Here is a 16,342-nt window from a genome sequence, read left to right on the forward strand (position 1 = left end):
ACATCTAAGGTACATATAAATTATTATTTAACATCTTTTTTATTCAATTATAAAAAATATATTATACTTAATACAATAAATTCATTCATTCTACGGTAAATAAGAACATTAGCGTACAGATTATATTCATAAATTGTTCGAGAGATAAATATTTTATAGTTTTTCATAGGGAGATAATAAAATTAATATTTCTATTGCCCGCGACTTCTTATGACATTATTTCGTATTTCCCGCGTGATTTTTCAGTCTCGATAAAAATTTCATCAAGTTCGATATGTTTTAAATCTCCTTGGAAAAGTTAGTGGGTGTTCTAGGATGAGAGGTATCTGTGCCAGGTTTCATCAAAATCGATGCAGCCGTTTAGCTGTACAATGAACGTAAATGATAAAACCACACAAACATTCATTTTGATATATTATAAGTAGATTAAAATTCTATAAGGCACTATATTTCGCATACATAAATTATCAAAACATTTTTAGAATAAGAGTGGAAACATACTTTTAACACTTGACGCTATTCTATGTAACGCGATGTGTGTTGAGTAATTCATATTAAGCCTGCGTTTAAAGTTTGTTTCCGACCTTATGTTTACGTTTTATGCTTAGAAAAATATACGTATTGTTTCTAGACGGACATCATTTGAAACTGGCAGCTAGTACAAAACAGAAAAATCTCTCTTCAACAAAGTTATAAAAAAAATAGGCAGTGCATGTATGAATTGTACGCCACTGTCTATCCCGTAAAAATATCTGTCATATAATGTCCGTTGCTAAATCTCACCATTTATATATAAATATAATTTAGTTACAAAATTGTGATTATCATAATTATTCGTGTGATTAAAAAATAAATAGCGACAGCAAAAATTGCATAAAAATAGTAATAACTTACAAAATACATTCTATAATTCCGCGGAATATCTGTATTCTGTAAATGGAAATGCGGGCAGAGCTGGGGGATTTCTCTATAGTTCGGTCGGTATATGTAATGACTTTGCCATATTTCGACTACTTACCTGTCATCATGGGCGCAGGTAAGTAGGTGTAAAGGGGTATTAGTAGGGAGCATTGACACCTCCAGGCTTTTCCAAGCAAGTCTTACACATAAAAAGAAAAAAATATCTATAGGTTTCTGTATAATAATACGAAAAAAATCTTACTTATTGCTTAGACTAGTAAGTGACCTTTAACTAAGTACCATTAGTTTAGACATCAGATAAATCTTTAATTGCTTAGAACTGAACTAAGTTAACAAATGTACAAGTAGTAATTTTTTAAAATGTTCCAAGAATAAAGAATTGAAATAGCTTAGGTCGTTAATTTAGTGTAGTTTGAAACTGCACTAAATTTTCATATCCATTAGTAGTAGTAACTCTTTACAAGAAGGAGTGAATTAGAAAGCAATATTTTCGTTACTGTCATTTTAGTGTACATTCAAATTAAACTGAATGGGCAGTCTACAGTAATGTGAAAGCTGCAAATTTAGGCCTATAAATTTGTTTTGCATCATTAAGTTAATTTAGTTCACATAAAGTAAGTATGTATTATTGGGTACTATCGTTAAGGTTACCTAGCAGAGATCACTTTTAGTGATAAGGTCGCCTTTTGCTTTTATTTTTTTTTTAAGTATGTTTTTTTTTCTCCTTTACTATGCAATAAAGATGTTTAAATAAATAAATAAAGTGCACTAAAATGACAGATCCAAAAGTATTGCTTTCCTTTTGCACTGGCAACACCACCAATTTACAGCATTACGTGCGATGGCTTAAACTAAGGTGGGTGTTTTAAACAGCTTCAACCATAACCGCGATTCCCTGTCCGCCGCCGATGCAAGCTGAACCGATAGCGCGCTTTAGTCCACGGCGTCTATAAAAACAAAAAAATAGTACTAAAGTTTTTTTATAGTATTCATTGATGGACAAAGACGCTCCACAGAACAGGAGATGCAAATCGCTTCGTGCGAGTTTTTCGGTCATTAACAACACTGAATGAATGAATATACTTTTATTGCACACCAAAAAAAGTATATAGAACAAAATGAATGGTGGGGAGACAATAAAAAAAATGTGTGAGAGATCGTCGAAATTTATATGCATAAAATAACAGATTACGACCGATATGGTATAATGGAAAGATAAAGCATTACAAGCATTACTTGAAAATTAATTTATGTCCATAATAATATAACAAAATTTAAAAAGAAAATGGACTGTAACAATATCAATTTTAGAAGAAAAAATAAACTCGCTGTGCGGTTTACTAGGCTTCATAAAATTGATAATTAATTCAAGGGCAATTGTATATTATTTTATAACAAATTACCGAATGAAATCTTTCTAAATAAGTTCAAAGTTTATATAAAACGTAAGCTTACAGAAAAATTCTATTGCAATACATATTTACAATGTGAGATGGTGATAACAAAAAGAACACCCGGCTTAGTTTTTTGTGGTCTCCTTCTTAGACCAGGGCGTATTTGGAAACCTCGTAGCTTTAAGTTGGCTAACGAAGTTACTACCTTCCACTTAAAATAATGAAAACATATATGTATGAACGCTTCATAAGTGCCTGTGATAGGCCTACATGAATAAAGAAAATTTGAATTTGTTCCCTATGTAATACATAAATATGCATTTTTATTTAATAACAAAAATGACAATATAAAAAAAAAAATAATCGCGACAAATCGGGCCGAGTCCGAATCCCAACACGCACCTCTAACTTTATTATGTTATTTACGTTTTAAGTAATTAAAATATCACTTGCTTCGACGGTGAAGTAAAACATCGTGAGGAAACCTGCATCCCTGAGAGTTCAATATAATTTTCTCAAAGGTATGTGAAGTCCGCCAATCCGCACTGGGACAGCGTGGTGGACTACGGCCTTAACCGCTTCTCATTGTGGGAGGAGACCCGTGACCTGCAGTGGGAAAATAATGGGTCAATATGATAAGACGTTTCACATCAAAAAGCGTGTAAAAAGCTTACTTCAGCTCGTGAACGAGGTGCGCGGTGATGCGAGAGCCCGAGGCGGCGAGAGGGTGGCCAAGAGCCGTGGCGCCGCCGTTCGCGTTCAACTTCTCCATGTCCACCTTCAGTGCCTTGGCGCACGAGAGGGTTTGCGCTACGAACGCTTCGTTGATCTAAGAGATTCCCACAAAAGTCATTCTTTATTCGAATACCCATTTGAATTTAGAACATTCGCGACATTACTCTTAATTCAAATACCCATTTGAATTTAGAACACTCGTACCATTCATGATTCAAATGCGTATTTGGAAGGGGGCACTTTTTAGTAGGCAAGTTCTTTAGCGGCGTTAGAAAAAAAATCATGGGAGTGAAATTATACTATGTAACGAAATGCGCGCACACTGGTTACACGATTTTAACAGGATTAAGATTAGTTGCGAAACCGAGTGAGAGGGGAATACATCGTCCACAGGTTACCTTTTTACGATGCGCGCGCACACCGGCACAAAAGACCGGCACCCTAAAGTTAGCTTTAAGGTTTGACAATGTACACTTTTAATTGATTCAATTGTACAAAAATCTCAGATTTTAATGTTTAGTGAACCTTGGATATCCGATGATGAGATGACTAGATAGTGCGTAATAACTTTCAATGTATTCAATACCTTTTTCTAGTGTAGTGGAAAAAACGACACTACGTTTTCTCTACTAACATAGAATAAGGAGTAACATAAAAAATTTATCTTGTTCCGCAAAAGTAGAACAATTTCTAACGCGTGTACACATACACACACGTTTTTTTTTCTTTATTCTTTCCCATAGGGACAAGGCAAAGGTATATCACCGTACAGCCATTGGAAGAGGACTCTTATAACCTTTGAATCTTTTATTTTTATAGCTTGTCTTTGGTCAATCTATGTTATAAAATTATAAAAAAAACACATTTTAGTAATAATTTTAGTAAGTATAAGCGACCCCGTACATTGGCATGATTGCTACATAAAACCGATTTTGGTGGTTTTTCATAAACTGTCTTTCACAGTTAGTGCGCTTATAACCTTGGACTTTATCCTTTAAACATCAGACAAGATAGCAATAACGCACTGAGTGTTCGTTAAAGACCTATTAAGTTTTTATTGAATACGATATTAAAAGAATAGTTCATAATTAGCTATTAATTAATACAAAACCATACTACTATTATGAAAGCGATCTGATACTGCAATATAAAATAACTGTCATACATTCAAGGCCTAGTGGAATTTAAAAATAATAATTATAATATAGGTCATTTTACTTAGTTCCATTAAAGTCGAGACTGGCTTGAATAAGATAACATTTTTGTGAACTTTTTATTTTACTCAGAATAAAATTACTCGCAACGTGAGACTTCGTAAGATTGATATCTAAAGAACCGCTGTGATGGTTATTTACGATACACGTTTCAACAAAAGTTTTATCTACTTATCTGCTAAGTAGGTAATATCAAAGATAAAAAAGATAAATATTTGAATATTCATCGTAATCCCAGCAATTCTACTTTCTACTATTATAAATGCGAAAGTTTGTATGGATGGACGGATGGATGGACGGATGGATGGATGGATGTTTGTTACTCTTTCACGCAAAAACTACTGAACCAATTTGCCTGAAATTTGAAATGGAGATAAATTATACTCTTGATTAAAATCAAGGCTGCTTTTGATCCCGCGTAACGTACGGTTCCCGCAAGATTCATGAAAAAAAAACCGCGTACTAAGATGCGGGCAACAGTTAGTCGACTATAGAGCACCGATCTCCTCTCAGAATTAGAAGGGTTTAGGCTTTAGTCCACCACGCTGGCCAAGTGCGGATTGGTGGACTTCACACGCCCTTGAGAGCAATACGGAAAACTCTCAGGCCGGTTTCCTTCACCGCTAAAGTGATATTTAATTGCTTTAAAAAAAAAAAACTTTTTACAAATCCCGTGTGAACCGTTTGTTTTTTGGGAATTAAAAGCTTATGTAAACTTATTCAATGTATTCAAAACTAAATTAGCATATTATGTATTAAGTAATACCAATAAATTTAAAGACGAATACATTGAATGAGTAGATAATAGTAAAATTGAATTTAGCTTAGTCTAATGGCGAAGAGTATTAATTTAGTATGGAAAATTAAGTTTTTATGTCAGTGACTTAGGTGTTTTATGGGAATAAATGTCTTTAAACCTAACACACACACACACACACACACACTGTTTAAACCTAACACACACTTAATTTTTCCTTGTTTTAGTCTCTTTGTATTTAAGCAAACCCGGAGGTGGGCGTTAATAGCTGTAACACAGTTTTTAACTAACACAGTTGTTACCGTTCCTTAGATTATAAGAATCCGTTGTAGATGAGACACAATACAACAATAAAGACAATTATTAATTATTATTATTTTCTTTTTCTATCATTTATTCTTTTTCATTTTTTTTTTAAATTCTTATCAATGCTTAAAAATAAAATACAAAACACTATAATTATTATTGTATTTAAACCTAAACCTAAGTACCTTCCGTTCTTTCAACTAACTCTATCGGACAAATCAAGTCGTTCAATTGTTTACTATGTTACCATACCTCAATCAAGTCCACATCGTTGAGGGTGAGTTTTGTGGCCTTCAACAAGCTCTCGATGGCGGGCACGGGCCCCACGCCCATGATGCTGGGGTCGACGCCCACGCACGACCACCCCACCAGCCGGCCGAGCGGCTTCAACCCCTTGGCCGCCTCCTCCCCGGCCAGGACGAGGGCCCCCGCCCCGTCACTAATACCCTAGACATATACAGTAAATACATATACTACGACAATACACACATTGCCATCCAGCCCCAAAGTCAAAGTCAGATATTTCGTTATTCAAATAGGCACATGGATTTTGATGAGTAAAAGATACAATTTTTATTCGCGTTTTTACCTACACTTGGAGGAATTATCAATTTTATAAATTTAAAATGCATATAAAAATTTCGGAACCGACAGGATTTGAACCTGCGACTCTCGGGCAATCGCGGCCTGAGCGCTTTCACCAATTAAGCTACGGCTCTCCTACCATCGATGCCGAAATTAGTATATGCGTTTCACATCAGTCTTATAGCGACTGTAGCGTCATCTAGTAGAAAAAGTTCCTGTTTCGATCTACTTTTTCAAAGGTCCATATTACAATGAGACACGTTTGAAACAAGAGATGACACATTGCTTTTTTATAATTTTTTTTTTTCTTCTACCGTCGATGCCGAAAGAATCTAGAATCAACTTACTGAAGCAGAGCCGGCGGTCACCAAGCCCTCCTTCTTGAAGACGGGCGGCAGTTTCTTCAGGCCCTCGATAGTTGTTTGCGGGCGCGGGTGCTCGTCAGTATCAACTTTGACTTCTTTCCTCTTAATTGTCAGGGTCACGGGTTCTATTTCCGCCTTGAACACGCCGGCGTCGTTGGCTGTAAAAAATGATTATTGAATATAGATATTGTGCCGTGTCCCCTCTTCTTGGCCTCGTACGAGGCGACTAATAGAATGGAATGAAGAACGGGCAGCAGTGTCCTCTGTGCTACTACTACTTGTAAATATGGGCAAACCCTCCCGTTTCACTTTATAGTTATTGAAGATGTGAAGAACTATCATATCATTAGACGGCCGATTGGACGGCGCAGTGGGCATCGAACCTGCTTTCTGAGTTCAAGACCGTGGGTTCGATTCCCACAACAAAATTAGATGAGGGTTATTTTTGTTATCACCATCTTACATGGTCCATAGAAAATATTTAAGAGGCAACCTTTTTATCGTTAACGTTGTCCTACTATAATAGGACTTTTCTATTAGCTCTCACTTAATACTAAATTTCGAGACATCTCCAAGATATCAACTGGTAATTTATTGTATAAGACAATACTTCAATTTCAACTTACAATTTCCTTTAAATGAATCACTTACATTTCTTCCACCTCTGTTGCGACCTCAGCGCGAAGTTGTCCACTTCATCTCTGGTAATTCCGAACTGTGCGCCCAGCTTCTCCGCGGTCATGCCCATGGGTAGTCCGCAGTACGAGTCGGTGAGGCCGGCCCACAGAGTGTCCTCGAACGCGTAAGAGCTGCCCAGAACTGTGCCAAATCGCACGCCACGAACCGCGAAAGGAGCTTGAGACATGTTTTCTACACCACCCGCGAGGGAAATTCGTGCTGCTCCGGTAAGGATATCCTGGCAATGAAGTAACCTTTATCATATCATGTCTGACGACCTCCCTGTCGCAGCGGTTTAAGTGGGAGGTCGGCCCCGGTTGGAGCAATTTGGAAATTTATAATTTCTGAATTTTCTCTTATCTGGTCTGGTAGCTTCTACCGTGGCTAGTTACCACCCTACTCACACAGACGTGCCGCTAAGCGATATTAGCATGGTACCATCTAGACTGAATAGTCACTTTCGAGCAGGTGAGATTGCAGTCAAGGGCTAACTTATAGGGACAAAATATATGTATACATCCATCGCTTGTCGGCCGATTGGCGCAGTGTGCAGTAACCCAGCTTTCTGAGACCAAGGCCTCCATTCCATTCCCACAACTGGAGAATTTAGGATGAACATGATTATTTTTCAGTGTCTGGGTGTTTGTATGTATATTATAAGTATTATTCATCAGTAATCTTATCATGGCGATGTGTGTATTGTCGCAGTATATTTATTTATCACTACCTAAACAGTTACAGTAAGTAAGATTTTAGCCGTATTACCTGTGCACTGTTGACGATGGATTGGAAGCCTGAGCCACACAATCGATTGACGCCCAAAGCAGGTCGGTCTTGAGGAATTCCAGCCTTCAGCGCAGCGTGACGAGGAGTATAGATTCCGTCGGTTTGAGACGCCTTCGCACAAAATTACACAATACATAAATAAATTAACTATTAATTAAATAAAAAAGACAGTTTACAGTACTGTGAACTTTATAATATTTAAAACTTAGAATATAATTTTATTAATACTAAGGAGAAAGTTTGGATATTTGGATATTTGTTACTCAATAACACAACGTCTGCAGGCAAAAGGCGCTGCAGCGGGCGATAGTATGGGTGTAAATTTTATTCCATTTTTATTTACTTTCACATTTTTAATTTCTATTTGGACCCAATTCTTAAGTCCACGCAGATGAAGTCACGGGCAGAAGTTTGTAAGTTTTTTTTACTCAATCATGTCGCAACGAATGAACCGATATAGCTGAAATTACAGAGATACATTGTAGTCTGGAATAGGACATAGGCTACTTTTTATCCCGGGAAATAAAAGAGTTCCCGCGGGGATAAAAAACCTTAATCCACAAGAACGCAGTCGCGGGTATCAGTTAGTAATAATGTATTTATCAAACAAACAAAAAATTATTTATGTGAAACTTGTTTAGGTGAATTAAATAATAGGCTAAGATAAAATAAAATAGGATCAACAGCAGAACACGACGCAAAAGCACCTTTCTTGCACACATTACATTTAAAGACTATAAATAAGTTGGCTCAAGAAAAATGTTCACAAAAATTACTTAATGTAATGTATATTATAGTATATGTTTATGGGTGTGTTAATATGATATAAAACCAAATAACCACTATACTGTAGTACAGGTCCATTATTATGATATGCATTAAATAAAGTCGAAGTAACCAAATTTCGTAATGAATGATTGATGGATAAAACACATAGGTCCTTGTTCCGTCGTCGGTGAAAGTACTCACCGACATGACCTGTCCAACAATGACCGAGTCGACTTGATCTGGCGCAACCCCTGCCTCCTTGAGCGCAGCGATCGCCGCTATGGTCTGCAGCTCCGTAGCGGAGGTGTTCCTGAACACGCCGCCAAAGGTGCCGAACGGCGTGCGTTTGGCACCCACTATGAATATACCTGGAGACAAATATACGACGTGGACCCGAATTACGGAATGATGTTAAAGGAATATTAAATCGCTGCAAAAATATTAAATCAAAAGAAGCATATTTATTGCACGACTCATGATGCGAAGCATCAGAGAGAGACGATTTACGATCGAAAAATATTTTCGCTACATTTCGGCGGCTATTTTTATTATTATAGCCTTGTTAGTTAACGGAATGAAGATATTTTGCATACTATTGTCGAGATAATTTAATGGAGATTAATTCCATACTTTTAAAAAATTGATTTACTGCAATAGAATTGGAAAAAAACACCAAAATAGGTCAAAAAAATTTCCTGGCCGTCATGTGTGAAACCCGAAAATACTCTAACTTGTGAAAAAATCCATTATTTGAGTTAAATTTAAGAAAAAAAAATTCTAATCGACGATTGTAGGTCGCTGAATGCAAATGATTAAATAATTCAGTGTAGTTTAATTGCAATTAATAAAAAACGAAAACTGCAAGACTGTATATCTATTTATTATTTGTTTCGTATCAATATCCGGAATCCATCTTGAGTCAAGCACCTGTCTTTCTGCCGCCAATCAGCGTTTTCTATCCCCTCTCCGATAGTGGCGCCCCTGTATGCCACCTATCTAACTTGTTTATGCACCGGGTGACCGCTCGTCATTATAGCGTCGTTTTTCACGCCGTTCATAAGTCAGCAAAGTTTTTTTTTTTTAATAATTTATTAGTTTCTTTGTCTGAATATTTAAAAATTATAAAGTAGTTTATTAACCTCTCCGTAAAATGGAGAACCAAAGTAATTCTGGGGAAGTGAATTCTCAAAAACGTGCACGTTCTCCATCACCAAGTTCCAGCGGTGATAGTGATTCGACCAGTGGGATCCCGGAAAAGAGAAGCAGGACCAGAATAGATTCACAAACCGTGAGTTATGAGCATTTTAAATTTTTGTCACAACAAGTTGCCTTTTTAACAAATCTGATTACCAAAAATAGTGAGGTTGCAAATTCAAGTTTGAATAAAGAACAATCGACAGTAGTTTCGAATGATCTTAATTTACGGCGTCCGGAGGGTGAGATAAGAAATAATAAACTTAACATTCTATCAGATGTCGGTAAAACCGTTAAAGATCCTATCTACGTTAAGGCAAATGATAAATTTCGGGGATGTTTGCGGATGCACAAGTTGACTGCTTCTTCGCCACAATGCGCAAAAGATGTGGCGCCCTGGTGCACAGGTTGCGGGGTAGCTCCAACAGCATCCTAAAGATGATCGCCAGCAGGTTGGACTGCAGATATGTGAATCACTGCTGTGCTATTTCAAATGGACTAGAACGGCGGTGATTCGCATATCCCTCTCTTATACGTAAGTTACTAACATAGGCTAAGTATTTACTAACAAAATATGAGCTGTATTTGATGCTTGAAATAAAATTATTATTATTATTATTATTATTATTATTATAAACATCTTGAAAAATTAACAGAACTACAACATTTTAATCGGGATGATTGGTACGCTATTAGATTTTCTGACGCCCAAAAGAAATATTTAGCTACCCCCGCGTTTGTCGAACTTAAAGTTAACGATGAATTAAAACGATTTGAAGCTGCTGCCTTAAAAGAAGATTCCCGTTCGTACTTACTAGAGCGTTCATGCGCTGCTTTAACCAATGCCTTGCTTTGTCAAAAAGACGAATTGCAAAAAACGTTGCAAGCATTAGTGGATTGGTCTAATGATTCAAAAGAGACCCTTACTCCTAACTCTTTGTTTGATAATATACAAGCGTTATTTTCAAAAGATTCTGCGTATAGTAAGGTAACCGATGATTTATTACAAATGGTGTGTGGCAGGAGAGCTGATTTTATTAATTTGCGCCGGGAAGCTCTTTTGCGTCAGATTACTGAGGATTATCATAGAGACGTTTTACATAGAATCCCTCCTAGTTCACAGTCCTTATTTAACGATGAGTCTGTTCAAAGCTATTTTCAAAAAATAGGGGGGTAGACAAAATAATAAGACCAGCTCCCGAGACACACAACAAAAATAACTTTTACTCAAACCCAAAACCATCGTCTAGTAAGCAACCAGATCATAGGTTTTTTCGACGTGATACCTCGACAAAAAGCGAAAAACAAACTGCTTCCCGATCAAACCAAACGCAAGCCAGACGGAGCAACAATCGCGATAAGAAAAAGGCAAAGAAGTCTCATTTGCAGCCCAGCACTAGGAATAAGCGCCGCGAATGACTATCGGGCCTTTCACGGCGGCTGTCTCAAGCGATTTCAAAGTATTTGGAGGAATTTTGGAGCACCAGAGACAATAATCAAGCTTTTAAACGGGGTACGTATTCCTTTTATCCTAAAGCCGCCGCTAATATTTCCGAGTCAGGCAGTTATGGAATGTTTCAGAACCAAAACTTCTCACGATATGACCTCACAGATAGACAATATGTTAGATACAGGAATACTAGAACCAGCGGCGCACAGCCCCAGCTACCTTTCAACGTTTTTTCTTGTACCAAAACCGGATCAGACATTCCGCCCTATTTTGAACCTAAAACAACTAAACAGATTTGTAGCAACAACACAATTTCGGCTTTTAATCACTTCCGTATACCAGACTTTCTTCAGAGCCACGACTGGATGGTGAAGTTAGATCTCAGTCAAGCTTATTTCCACGTGCCCATAGCTCAACAGCATCGCAGATTCCTGAGGATCAATTACCATCGAAATTCACACAAACAACAACTGCTTCAGATGACCTGCTTACCGTTCGGCCTTTCATCAGCACCCAAAACGTTTGCCTGTATAACGAACTGGGTAGCAGAGTTTCTAAGGAGTCACAACATCAGGTGCGTAGTATACTTGGACGATTTCCTCCTAGCAAACAGCTCAAGGCATCAGCTACAAGACGACATATCCTTCACAATAAGGATAATGCAGTTATTGGGCTGGACAATCAATTTCGAGAAGTCTGTGCTGGCTCCGACACAATGCCTCGAGTTTCTCGGCATAACATGGGACACAAAACACAACGCGAAGTCCCTGTCGAAGCCGAAGTGCCTATCGCTACGCAAAGCACTTCAGCAACAGCTTCAAAGTCGCAAGTGGTCTCTCAAGCAGTATCAATCTCTAATGGGGAGACTGAACTTCGCGACATACGTTACTCGAAGAGGTCGGCTTCACTGTCGTACCCTGCAACATTACAGCCGACAGCTGCCAAAGAATCATCCCTATCGCAGAGTGGTAATTCCTCTGCCAGCGCGCGTGGAGATGGAATGGTGGGTAAAGTCTATAGGAGGGTGCATGCCAATACACATGAGCACCGTGACCCACCTATTGACTACGGACGCATCCGACATCGGTTGGGGAGCACAACTCGACGATATAAAAATCGCAGGGACTTGGACGAACTATCAGCTAGCCTGGCACGCAAACCAAAAAGAAATGTTTGCCGTATACGCAGCGATAGTACACCAGCAACCTCGACTTCAGAATGCGCAAGTACTCCTCCAAACAGACAACCGCACCGTAGCGGCTTACATAAACAAAGAAGGCGGTACAAAGTCAGTGACAATTCTCAAGCAAACACGTCGACTTCTATCCCTTTTGGACAAATTGAACATGCATCTAATAGCTCAGTATTTCCCGGGCAGGTACAATGCCGAAGTGGATGCTCTATCACGTCAGAAAGCGAGTCCAGAGTGGCATCTGAACACTGCAGCGACAACAGTCATATTCCAGATGTGGGGCACACCAGAGATCGACCTGTTTGCGTCGAAATCGGCTCACGTCGTACCGAGGTATGTCACAATAGATATGCAAGACCAGAGTGCTCAACACCACAACGCATTTTGCCACCAGTGGCACTACAGACTCGCGTGGCTGTTTCCCCCACCAGACCTCATTCCCAGAGTGCTCAGCCACTTGAACCAATCCAGCGGGAAATACATATTAATTGCTCCGAGATGGAACAAAGTGTTTTGGCAAACGGATGTTCAGAACAGAGCAATACGACCACCGTTTGCGATTCCAGACCTGGAGTACACTCTGTTAGATACACCCACCCACCAGAGATTCAAGATCTAAGATTAGAAGCCTGGCTGATTTTGGGTGGCAAGAAATATTAACAGGTTGGACGAATCAAGAACAGGAGCTTTTAATGTTGAGCTGGCGAGACTCTACTATCAAAACTTACAAGCCAGCATGGAATAGGTGGAGAAAATGGTGTGACTCAGAGTCTATTAATTATAAGTACCCCAACGCCGAGCAAGTTGCCCGCTATTTGTCTCATCTTCATAGAGACATCGGCCTCGCCTATAGAACTATCCTAGTGCACAAAGCAGTTATATCAACATTTACTCATTTGACAAGTAACATTGATTTGTCATCAATTTTTTTTATAAAACGTATGCTGAAAGCTATTTCCACAATAGACAAGAAGCCTGCAAAACCACCCATTTGGAATCCAAAGCTTTTATTACAATTTATGAATTTGTATAACCCGGACGAAAACAATCTTTACCAGGTATTGAGGCATACAGCTACACTTTTGTTATTAGCTTCAGGTCGCAGAGTTCACGATCTTACATTGTTAAATATTGATGGCCATAGTTTAATTGATGAAGGCACTAGTATAGTTTTATGGCCGGCATTTGGTTCTAAGAATTTCAATCGTAGACAGTCTGGATGGAGGCTCAAAATACACCCCAACAAGAATTTAAATATGGTTTTCTGGATAAGAAAATTATTGCAGTTATCTCTAAATCGTAGACAAAATATAACGCATTTGTTTATTACAGCTAGAAATGAAGTTAAACCTGCATCAAGAACGGTAATAGGTGGTTGGGTTAAATCACTTCTAAAAGAAGCAGGTATTGAAGCAACTCCAGGTTCAGTTCGATCAGCAGTAGCTTCACTTAACTTTGTAGAAAATTTTCCAATTGATCAAATTCTAGCAACAAGAAATTGGAAGGCCATTAGTACCTTTCAAAATTATTATCATAGAGAATTGATTGATCATAATAGGCAAAATACTACAGAATCAGTGTCGTTATCAAATTATTTTGACCCTGTTGATTAATATTCGATACATAGTGATAAATTAAAGTTGTATCTATTTAATTATAACTTTAAATTTGATTTGGGTATTTAATACAAATATCCTTTTCTTTATACAAAATTATTTCTTTTTTTTTTATGCCCTTATAATATATTTCAGTACCTCTACACATTATAGCGTCACCTTTACAGCACCAGGTGATAACAAACACATCACTCAAGATGGATTCCGGATATTGATACGAAACAAATAATAGAGAGTTTTAACTACCAATAAAACTTACCTATTATTTTTTCCATCAATATCCGGAATCCAGGTAAGGTCTACCTGGTGCATCATGAGTTCTATAATGACGAGCGGTCACCCGGTGCATAAACAAGTTAGATAGGTGGCATACAGGGGCGCCACTATCGGAGAGGGGATAGAAAACGCTGATTGGCGGCAGAAAGACAGGTGCTTGACTCAAGATGGATTCCGGATATTGATGGAAAAAATAATAGGTAAGTTTTATTGGTAGTTAAAACTCTCTATATCCATGTAAAATTAACATGGATGGTGATATATCTATATCTATAGATATTATGTATATTTTATTCCACCAGGGGCGCCTGTGCATCACTTTCCTAGTACAGTTTTTTTTTTTTTTGCAATATTTGATAATTAAATGAGCATTATGAGTCGTGCACTTTTGGGTTTTCCAAATTTTTTTCCCACCAAATGAATTAGAAACATTCTAAATGGTTACTTATGCCTAAATGTTACACTATGCATTCGCAAGATAGCAACAAAAAGCACAAAGATGTTTTTAATTAGCAAGGTACCAATATACAAAACTGAGAAGTATTTCTCTTAGGCAGAGAGAAACATGAATGGTAGCATAGTATGTTATACGAACTGCAGAAATTATAAGTTTACCTATTTGGTTGGGTATAGATATCCGGTACTTGATTTTACATATGTTTTTTGCTTAGGAGCTTTGTCTGGGTTAAACTTGGTTCATATACACTGTTTTTGGATTTCGGAAATGCATTTTGAATTAATTACGATAAAAATAAATTTCACTAAAAATTGCGTATAACGAAATGCAGCTAGATATGTATTTGGTATAGTTTATGAATAGTTACACTAAAAAGGTATATTTAACATAGGATATTTAATACATAGGTCAAAATCTATTTTAAGAAGCTAGGTTAGGTTAGGTTAGAACATAAAAGACCATTGAGAGCCGAGCGAAGCGGAGCGGAGCGGGGCGTCCCCTAGAATCTGACACTAAAAAGGTATATTTAACATAGGATATTTAATACATAGGTCAAAATCTATTTTAAGAAGCTAGGTTAGGTTAGGTTAGAACATAAAAGACCATTGAGAGCCGAGCGAAGCAGAGCGGAGCGAGACGTCCCCTAGAATCTGACACTAAAAAGGTATATTTCACATAGGATATTTAATATATAGGTCAATATTCCTCGTACGCAAGTACCGGATATCTATACTTTTACCTACATATTTATAAAATAAGAATATATCTCTAGAATAGGGAATTATTTTTAATTGGCAACATTATTTCTCATATCAAAGGTCAATGCACTTACAGTATTATTGACCTTGTAGTGTTCCATTTACGTATACAAATAACTACCTAACCTTAAAGTAATTTACCGTAAATGCAAAAAAAAAAACAAAAAATTAAAACTTAATTAGTTATAGCAGCGTAATATTTAGAACTTTTGAAATTTATAAATAATGAATGATTTGATTTTAAAAAATGTAACGTTATTCAGTCTTAATTATATTTTCACAAAAACTAAGGAATTATGCGGAAAAGATCAATTTATAAAATAAAATAAAAAACACTTGCGATCCGAAAGTTGGAATTTGACCCCATGGAATATAATTCTTGCACATTACTTTTTCACGCCATTATTGATATACTTATAAAGACATAATATAATTACATACCTTTTACTGCTACAGACATGATTCTAATTATTTTATTCTATTATAAAATAAAGTTTAAAAGTTTACGATAACACAACACCGGTACAAAAGTTGTAAAGTGAAGTGGGGTATAGAAGGCAGCTAAATGTCTAAAAAATTATGAATGAACTTGCGAACGGGCAATGAATAACAGAATTAATGAATGAATGAATGAACATAGTGTCTATCCTCCTTCTTATGATGAGGATACAAACATTACTTTTCAAAGTTGATTCAAATTTCGGCTTTTTCTTCTTGTGGTTTATGGCTTTTTGTAGTGCCAAAACAGTACAATGGTATTTTCCAGTATTTGGTTTTTCTAAAGCAAAGATGAATTATGACATTTTATTTCGAAATTTTCAGTCTTTTCAATCTGTTTCTATCTGTCATGCCGTCAATTCCTATTTCTGACAATTATTTTTTATTCTCGA

General features: G+C 37.1%; 1 protein-coding gene across 1 annotated transcript; it reads right to left on the reverse strand.

Moving 5' to 3' along the window:
* On the reverse strand, positions 1-16,036 carry LOC120633090 (3-ketoacyl-CoA thiolase, mitochondrial). Its single transcript, XM_039903198.1, has 8 exons — positions 15,894-16,036; positions 8,711-8,877; positions 7,721-7,852; positions 6,929-7,193; positions 6,260-6,435; positions 5,580-5,774; positions 2,990-3,144; positions 1-1,868 (listed from the first exon to the last, which is right to left on the reverse strand). The coding sequence occupies exons 1-8, from the start codon at positions 15,910-15,912 to the stop codon at positions 1,787-1,789; spliced, it is 1,191 nt and encodes a 396-aa protein (XP_039759132.1). The 5' UTR covers positions 15,913-16,036; the 3' UTR covers positions 1-1,786.
* Between the last annotated feature and the right edge of the window lie 306 nt (positions 16,037-16,342).

Source organism: Pararge aegeria, chromosome 21 (assembly GCF_905163445.1).
Source record: "Pararge aegeria chromosome 21, ilParAegt1.1, whole genome shotgun sequence".
NCBI lineage: Eukaryota > Metazoa > Arthropoda > Insecta > Lepidoptera > Nymphalidae > Pararge > Pararge aegeria.